This window comes from Marmota flaviventris, chromosome 15, assembly GCF_047511675.1.
Source record: "Marmota flaviventris isolate mMarFla1 chromosome 15, mMarFla1.hap1, whole genome shotgun sequence".
NCBI classification, from domain to species: domain Eukaryota; kingdom Metazoa; phylum Chordata; class Mammalia; order Rodentia; family Sciuridae; genus Marmota; species Marmota flaviventris.
In genome coordinates this window covers 48,190,737-48,200,587 of record NC_092512.1, presented here as the reverse complement: position 1 = coordinate 48,200,587, position 9,851 = coordinate 48,190,737, and the positions used below count along the sequence as shown (strand labels likewise).

The 9,851-nt window shown below is 37.7% G+C and overlaps 1 protein-coding gene across 1 annotated transcript in view; it reads right to left on the bottom strand.

Moving 5' to 3' along the window:
• Window positions 1–1,302: 1,302 nt before the first annotated feature.
• Window positions 1,303–9,851, bottom strand: part of Cngb3 (cyclic nucleotide gated channel subunit beta 3) — a 157,300-nt gene continuing 148,751 nt past the window's right edge. The window contains exons 16-18 of the mRNA XM_071602432.1: window positions 5,005–5,151; window positions 4,143–4,338; window positions 1,303–1,554 (exon numbers count right to left, since the gene is read on the bottom strand). Of these exons, the coding sequence (XP_071458533.1) occupies window positions 1,303–1,554; window positions 4,143–4,338; window positions 5,005–5,151 (595 nt within the window). The remainder of the gene's footprint in view (window positions 1,555–4,142; window positions 4,339–5,004; window positions 5,152–9,851) is intronic.

The window sequence follows — 9,851 nt, the reverse complement described above, 5'->3', positions numbered from 1 at the left end:
CTAGGTTAAACCATGGCAAGTCTACCAAATGATATATTTTGCTACAATAATTGATTTGTACCGTGTTTGCTCAATGCATCTATGTTGCAGGCTTTTGGGATAATATAATTTGCTAAAATCCTCTCAATACATTGCTTCAATAATTACCATCTTCTGGGACTTGGAAATAGCCTTATTATACAGACCTTGATGTTATACAATAATGGCATTTATTGGAATGGAATTCTATATGTATTATTTCTTCCGACATCAGCCTGGCTTTCTTAGTCTCCTCACAGCATGCAACTTTGGTAATTATGCTAATGCTAGCTGATTCATGAGGACAACTTCCTAAAGTGCACTTAATTAACTTGGAGATTTTGTAAACAGCTGTACATGTAGGTTCCGCAAATTATGGGAATATGTCAATTTGACATGTGTACAGTCTGCCTCCCCAACCTCATCACTTTTTTTTACTAAAGCTTAAAACGATGAGAAACTCTAATCTATTGCCTTTTGAATGAAGCCAGTGCTTAAGGGAGATTCTGGGAAATGTCACTTTAGCCTATATGAAGATGGGGACAGTCTGGTTTCTCCGGTCTGACTGTTGGCCCAGAAGAGCTAGGTAGATGATGGCTGAAGTTGGTATAAGGGAAAATATTAAAGTTTGTGTCTTTGGAAAAGGGAATAATTTTTCTAACATGTTTCTACAATGTGATTTTGCCAGTCAGTTTGTTAGTCCTCCTGACAATTACTGATCTTCAGTGGACTGGTCTGAAAACCAGGTGTCTCATTCAGAAGGCTCTATGGTCTCCGCTTTCTTTCTGGGGTTGATTTGATATTTTAGTGACTCCTCATCCTTGTTTGAGTGGAAATCATCTGACTTTTAACCTAGTTTATTAAGATCCTATACCCCTCTATACATAGAACAGTTAGCCAAGAATAGAAGTGCTCTACCAGAAATTACACACAAGAAATGTACAAGACAAAGGATAACGAATCATCTCAGAGCCATGACCAAGCTAATCAAAATGGAAGGAAGAAGAAACATTACCAGAATACAACATAAGGGGTGAAGGGAACATACTACATATGCTTAGAAGAAATGGCAATTGCACAAAACTAACAACATTGGTGAACAGAAATTAAAAAAACAAAATCTTAATGCCACTACATAAAATCACACTCTCTGATAAGTCTTAAAAACTAAGCTAGGGATTTGCCTATGGTTTTCTCAAGGGTCATAGCAAGGTCATTTCCCAACATTAATTTAAGCTAAAATCCTGGGAACTAGCTAGATTACATCTAAAGATAATCAAACATCTATTGCTCAGCCTTTTCTTTGACTTCAATAGTCAGGACCTCTTCCCCGGCCTCAGCAGAAGGAGCCATGCTGATGATGAGTGATTGATTAGAAGTTCCTCTGGATAAAACTGCCCTTTCAACTGAGGGGGGCATTTCCTCTGCTGCAATAGAACTTTCTTTACATTTGGATTTGTCTGGTGTTTTTTCAGCTGGCTCGCTTCCTTTATCTTCATTTTCTTTTCCTTTATCTGCATTTTCTTTTCCTTTATCCTCTTCTTCTTTGGGGGATTCACATTTTTCCTGGAAGAAGCAGTTACAAAGAATTGGTATTGAAATCATAAGCAAGGACATTGGAATCTTGATTAGCATACAATGGTTCCTGCCAAGACAAAGGCTATCAGAATTGACTGAATATGGAAATCATGTCTGACTTGCTTCTATCATTCACTAAATGTTCTGCTGTAGAATGAAGCTGAGTTGTTGCATTTGGTTTACAGGGTTAGTCTAGATTTCATTTTCTGTCCCCGTCAAAGAATTCTCTTCCGATTGGTCCTCATACTCTTAGATTTATTAGACTCAATGCTCAGGACTCTTTGCTTTTGGTTTTTGAGTTTTTACTTATTTCATTTATTTTGTGAAGTTGAAATTTTAAATATGTATATTTTAATAAAACATAGTATTAACCAAATGCCATGTAAAAATACTATAGAACGTCTATTTTTTCCTTCTGCAGAAGCTCAAGGGAGACCCTCTTGGAGAAACTCATATTTCTTCCTAGCACAATTTTCTCCATTTGTCTCATGAGTGCTTAAGTTATCATTTTTGAACCTTTCATATTTAGTGTTATCTATAGAAATTTCATGGTAAAAATCCTACTAAGTTCCTTACTGGTGATGCTTGGGATAAACTTAAAAGAGACCTTCTCAAGATGTAAATGTGCACAGGTGAAGTTGAGAATCTTTGAGGTACCCCCCGACGTGGTTCTCAGGATTGAACCAGGGGTACTGTACTATTTATTTTGAGACAGGGTTTCACTAAGTGGCCAGGGCTGGCCTTGAACTTGTGATCCTCCTACCTCAGCCTCCAGGGTTGCTGAGATTACAGGCAAGTGCCACCAAAGTTGAGAATTTTAAGAAATTTAGTTATGTATTTCTCTATCCTCATATGTTCTTTGTGAAAATTATTATTTCAGTATTGATATAAATGAGGCATTTGATTTACACAACACCCCTAATTTTTTACCACAGTGTTGTGTATGTGGAAAAGTAAGAGGTAAGTTTTAGTTTCTTGACTGTGATTGATTTTGTGATATTTGTTTCACTCATTTCTAAAAGGTCCACAGCTGCCCATTTCTAGTATTTTTAGAGATAACATAATGACTAGATGTAGAAAACCTGAATTCCCATTCTGTTTCTCAATATCTGCTTTCATAGATTTATTATGAGAATTAAATAAATATAGAAACAAAAATTTAAAAGAGGAGCAAAAAAACAACATTTGAATGACTTTATATTTCTGGGAATTAGAAGCCGAAGTGGTAAAGTCTGAACACTGGGTAGTAGAGTAGTAGATTTTTACCCTATAACTAATTGTGATCTTATCCAAATTTCTTAATCTGGGTCTTGGTTTTTTCTTTAACATGAAGGACTTGGATGAAATCTGTAATTTTTGACTTGAAATATATTTACTATACATTGATTGTTTAGTAAAAATTTTATTGGCATGTTGGTAGAATGGCTTGTATATTTATATTTATATTATATATATTTATATATATATATAATGGCTTATATATTTATATGTATATGCTTATATACCTATATATATGTGTGTGTGTGTGTATGTGTACTGTTGATTCTCATTGCTCATCAAAGTTTTGTTTTATAAAGTCGCCATGAACATGTGAACTAATGCTGAACATTGCTCCTAGGGTGAGGTTCCTATATGCCTAGGGCCACACCATTTTTGTCAACTGATCAGTATATAACCGCTTCATATATGTTTCTGTTTAGGGCTTATTTATTTATTCATTCATTCATTCATTCTGAGGATTGTACCCAGAGATGTTCTATCACTGAACTACAACCCCAGCCTTTTTATTGAGACAGTGGCTCCCCAAGTTTCCCAGGCTGGCTTTGAACTTGCCATCTTCCTGCCTCAGCCTTCTAAGTTGCTGAGATTACAGTCATGTACCACCATACTTTATCTAATGTATTAATTTGGTGAATTATTGATCCATTACATTGAACTCATGGACAAAAACACTAATTAGTTACTAAATGAAACTTACTTAACACATATATTTTCTCTGTAAGGCATTTCTGCATTTAGGAGCTTTAGATGCCAGCACTACACTTGGGAACCATTTTAAAAAGCAAAATATCTCTCTTTTTCTCACTCTCCCGCCCCACCCACAAGCAGTACACAATTCAAAAAAATATGGCGCCAAATAGATTGCATAAAATGTTACTAATTTATAGTGTTTTAAGGGCTGAAACAAGAAGGTAGAGTGTCTCCTTGTTTGACCTTGGCGGGAAGTGTATGTAGCAGGCAACTTGAGTTTATTGCCACTCTGCATGTGCACTTGTCTGCAAATGACCACAAAAGCCTCATGAGTATTGATTTGGGGCCAGAAATAAATTATAATAAGAAGGCAGATTCACAAATAGAATCCATAAATGATGAGGACCAACTGTATTTAAATACAATGAAGTGAGGAGTACTACATGTGATGGTATGTGGGGACACAGTTCAAATAATAATAAATGCTATGTATAAAGGAGTAATCATTAGTATTAGATTCTCCCAAATTATCCTACCATCTGAAGTGGAATTAGAGTAGGAGCTCTCTCCATTACTTCCCTCAACTGGTTCTGCCTTGTTACCTGAGCTGCTTGTTCTCTCTTCAGTTTGAGCAGTCTCCCAATATCTCCTGTCCCTCCCAGGAGAGCTCTAAACATTTTCGGTGTCTTTTCTTTTGGTTGAAAGAGAAAGGCAAGGCCTTTTCTTGGAGGGGTTGCTTCTTTGTTAGCACCCTTCTGCTTTAGAAGCACTCTGTAGACACGAGAGGAAAACAGTTTTAGGTAGCTCTGTGAGAGTTTTCTGACAAAATCTACCAGAAAATATGTAATTTCTCCTACCTGTCAGCTTTCAACGGGTTCCAGCATTAACAGCTGTACTTAAGCATATCTCATGAAGAGAGTTGATGGCAATCATACCAAATTTATCCTCAGCTTAGATTTTATACAGTAAAACCAACTGTGTCAAACTCTATTGGGCTTTTTATTTTTTGTTTTTTTATACTGAGGTTTGAGTCCAGGGTGATTTACCACTAAGCTACATCTTCATCTCTTTTTATTTTTTATTTTGAGAAAGAGTCTCACTAAGTTGCTGGGGGGGTCCTTCCTAAATTTATGACACTGACCTCGAACTTGTGATTGTCCTGAATCAGCCTTCTGAGTTTCTGGGATTATGGGTCCCTACCTCTATTGTCTTTGTTCTTTTTTGGGGGGGAGGCAGGGATTGAACCCAGGGACACTTAACCACTAAGCCATATTCCTAGCCTGTTTTATTTTGACACAGGATCTTCCTTAAGGCCTTGCTAAATTGCTGAGGCTGGCTTTGAACTTGCCATCCTCCTGCCTCAGCCTCTTGAGCCACTGGGATTATAGGTGTGCATCACCATGCTTGGCTCCTCTATTGGGTTTTTAAAAGTTATACCTAGCTTTCTTCATGAGGAGCTTTTCAGAATCTGGATAATGTACTAGAATTTCTTGGAGGGTCTTTTTGTCCAGAGTTAGAAGATTGGCAAACCCATGGGCCACCACATTGGCAGTTCGACGGTTTCCTCCTCCTGATGCCAGAAGGCTGTAAGAGAGAAAAATGAGTCTTGGCCACCAGTTTCACTCTTACTTCATGGAGATCTTTTGAAAAATAAATAACAATTATTATTCAGTACATTTGTTGTCCATAACATAGGCTTCATATTCAGGGCAAAATACTTATCTCACCCAAGTGAAGAGTATTTCTCCTAATGCAATCCCTCAAACCCTCTTGTTTTATCTAAAGGAGATGGAAAGCTAAGAAACACCTGGAAGATCACAGCACAAGGACACATACCCCTAAAGACTGATGCTTACAAGACTTTAGGGTGTCTTCTCTTCCTTACACATTGCCTTCCCCCCAACAGCAGGACACCTATATAATAATGGTGAGTTATAGCTGAAGCAGCCGCAAGGTGTAAACTTCCTCAGATGAGGAATACTTAAGAAAGCCAGGTATTCTTTTTGCTTTCTTAAGAAGACAAAAACAGGGACATAAGAGGAATTTGAATCTTGTGACATCTATGCTATAACAAACATTAACATAGCCCAACTCCTGGTCAGATTAGCATAAAAGTTCACACAAAAGGCAAATTCTACCTTCATTTCTATGATCTGGCACATCATTTCTGCTTTCAACAATGATTACAGGGAATGTTAGAGGGCAAGAAAAAAAATGCAGTCTGACGAGACAAAGCTAGCATTAGAAACAGGTTGAGATTGCACAGCTGCCAGAACTCCTAGGCAGTGAAAATAACAACAACAAAAACCATGGTTAATATGTTAAAAAATCTAATGGGAAAAGTTGATGACATGCAAGAACAGGTGAGAAGTGCAAGCAGACAGGTGAAAATGAAATGACAGAATCCAAAGGAAATGATAGATTTAAAAATAACTGTAGCAGAAATGAAGAATGCTTCTGACAGACATATCAGTAGACTGGTCCAAGAAAGAATCCGTGAGAGTTTTAGTCAGCTTTTTCATTATTGTAATCAAAAAACCTGACAAAAACAATTAGAGGAGGAAAAGTTTATTTGGGGACTCATGATTTCAAAGGTTTCAGTCCATTGACAGCTAGCTCTATTCTTGGGGGCTCAAGGTGAGGCAGAACACCATGGTGGAATAATGTGGCAGAGGAGAGCAGGTCAGGACATGGCCTCCGAGAAGGAGAGAGAGGAAGGGAGGGAGGGAGGGAGAGAGAGAGAGAGAGAGAGAGAGAGAGAGAGAGAGAGAGAGAGACTGACTTCACTAGGGACAAAATACATGTCTCAAAGGCATGCCCCCAATGACCTACCTTCACCAGTCACATCCTACCTGTCTTCAGCTACTGCTCACTCATTGGGTTAAGGCTCTTATAACCCAATCACTTCACCTCTAAACCTTGCACTGTCTCACAAATGAGCTTTTGAGGGACATCTCATATCTAAACCATAACAGGGAGCTTAAAGATACATTTATAGAAACTTTCCAGGCTGAAATGTGGAAGATTAAACAGAACTGAAAATAAAGAACTGTGAGATAATTTTGAAAGCTGAAATGTACACATAATTGAAATGCCCTAAGAAGAACAAAAGACATATTTGAAGTAATAATGGCCCAGAAATTTTCCAAACAAAGGAACTATTCCCGGGCATATCATATTCAAACCACAGGAAATCAAAGACAAAAGAGAAAATATTGAAAGACTCCAGAGGGAGGAAAATGTCTAAGCTGCAGAGAGACAATGATAAAAATTACAGAAGATTTCTCATCAGAAATCATGCAAGCCAGAGAGTGGAGTGAAATATTTAAAATGTCAAAAGAAAAAACTACTAATTTAGAATTTTATATCCAATGAAAGTATCCTTCAGAAGTAAAGAAGAAACAAAGATTTTTCCCAGAATAAGAAAAAAAAAAAAAAAAAAAAAAAAAAAAGAGGGAGATCTGTCTGGCCAGAAATGGTCAAATTTTCAGGGAGAAGGAAAATCATATAGATGAGGAACTCTGTTCTAGGAGGAAATGAAGATAAAATAATGTTATGGTTTAGATGTGAGGTGTCCCCCAAAAGCTCATGTGTGAGACAATGCAAGAGGGCTTAGAGATGAAATGATGAGGTTATGACAGCTTTTCTCCAATCAATGCATTAATCTGCTGATAGGGATTAACTGGGCGGTAACTGTAGGCTTGTGAGGTGTGGCTGGAGGAGGTGGATCATTGGGGGGCATACCTTTGGAGTATATATTCTGTACCTGGCGACTGGAGTCACTTTGCTTCCTGGTGCCATTTCCTGAGCTGTTTTCCTCCACCACACTCTTTAATCATGGTGTTCTGCCTCACTTAGGGCCCAACAGCAATGGAGCTAGCTGTCTGTGGATTGAGACCTTTGAAACCATGAGTGTCAAATAAACATTTCCTTCTCTAAAATTGTTTTCATCAGGTCTTTGGGTAGCAGCAGTGTAAAAAGCTGACAAAAACAAATGAAATATTTTCTTTTTCTCATTAAGATATCGAAAAGATAATTATTTAACTGAGTAGCAGTGTATGTGGTAATACTAGGATATGAGTAAATAAAATGAGTGATAACGTCATAAGGGATGGAGGGATGGAGGGATGGATTGGGAATGCTCTGTCCTAATGTAACAGTTCTACATGTGAAGTATTTTTGTGTTATTGAAGATAGGCTTAAATTAGCTGAAAATGTACATTGAAAACTTTAGGGCAGCCATTTAACTTAAGAAATAAGTATAATTTGTATGCTAAGAGGGGAAAGAAAACTGAATCACATAAAATGTTCAATTAAAACCACAGCAGGAAGGAAAGAAAAGAGGGGTGAGAAACCTAATGTAAGGCCACCTTAGGGCATCAGAGTTGGCCACTTATCTGTACCTGACACTGAGGATGGGGTAGTCCAGGAATCTCCAGACCCCTTAAGAATGGAATGACTCCTTTAAGACAGAAGGTATACTCTTGAATCCTAAAGGGTGACTATATTAATGCCTACTGATTTTGCTCACTGATTTTACCTTTCATTTCTTTTGCTACATGGCAAAAACCACTACTTTAGTCCTTTCCTAAGGTTCTTTTCAAGGCAAGCTCTGTCTTAACCAGAAAAAGACAAGATAAATCAAAATTTACCCCTTCTATCTATGTATCTATGTATCATTCTATTATCTATCATCTACCATCATAATCATTTTTTCACATTTATTTACTTGAATTCCTATCTCCTTTGCTACATATCTCTGATATTAATATTCAAAGGACAACAATTAGATAAATTGATTTCATTCATTTTCCTGTAGCCTTGAACAAAGGGTGTTCCAGTAGTTAGGCAGTGCTGGATGGCATTAGGGAGCTTAATTTGAACCTGAGCATGCCTCTGTGAGTATGTCAGACTAAAAGAGGAGAACGGAAATAACATATTTAAATGTCAGGTTATTTTGAGATTTCTCAAGCTTTAATTAAACTTGCCTACAGGTTACACGTTTGGAGTGCTTGATGAGTTTTTGAACGGAGGAAATAGTCTGTCTGCCAGATGGATTTTGCCCAAACTCTCTCAGCAATGTTTAAAATAGCATCTTTTCCCCCCTCTTGTCCACAAAATGCTTCTCCAGCATTCCACCAATGGAAAGTTTCACTCACTAAATTGCTTAGTAAGGAGGTCCCTAAATATTCCCAACCCCACATAGAGTTTCTCAAAGAGTCCATGCTGGAGGACAAATAGGAGGTTAATGTGAAAAGTCCCCAGGTTAAAAAAAATGTGAATAGAGCAATGGACTAGGGAAGCAAAGGAATTGGTTCTAATCCTAGACCCACCTCTGTTTGCTGTGACCTTAGACAGTAACTCAAGGACTTTTGAATTTTCAATTTAATCATTTCAAGTACTGATTAAGTCTCTACTGTGTATTCAACACAGTGAGGTGAAGGAGGGAAAGGGGAGAATTATTAAAGCATGGAATGAGTTTGTGAAAAGAATGCAGGCTTTAGAATCAAATAACTCTACCATGCCAAATAATACTATTTATTAAAATGTGTCTATGAACAGGTTACTAATCTCTCCCATGGAAAGAAAGCCATCTTTAATAACTGTTATAGGATCTGATTATCTTCCAGAAGAACTAGCTATTTGCAGAATGCTGACTTTGAATTATGAAGAAGCTACAATTATATAAAAATTCTGTCTGAGCAGTTTTAAACCCTACTGTGTGGTGTGCAGCTAGACATTATGCTACTTATTTTGGAATAGTGTGCTAAATTTGGGTGAGTGAACCAAAATGGTTGTGTGCATGTCACAGAGAGAGAGGATATGCAAAGTCTATGTGAGAGAACCTGTATGTGGGCAACAAACAGCACTTGGACACACCCCTACACACACACACACACACACACACACACACCACACACCCCTACAGTTTGAAAGTGTTTTCCAAAGTTCATGTATAGAAACATGATTCTAAAATTCATATGTTAATGATATTTGGAGGTGGGGGATTTGGGCAGCTAATTAGAATGAGATAAAGTCATGCAGATAGGGCCCTCATGATGGCATAAGCAGCTTAATAACAAGAGCCTGCATGCTTGCTCTATCTGGCCATGGGATGCCTCTGCCAAGTTATGATGTAGCCAGAGGGCCCTTTCCAGATATGAAGAAGATGCTGATGCCTACTTGTATTTGCCTACGGGGGAAGCACATCCCAGAACTGTGAGCCACATAAACTTCTATTCTTTATGAATTACCTAATTTCAGGTATTTTGTTATAGCAGCAG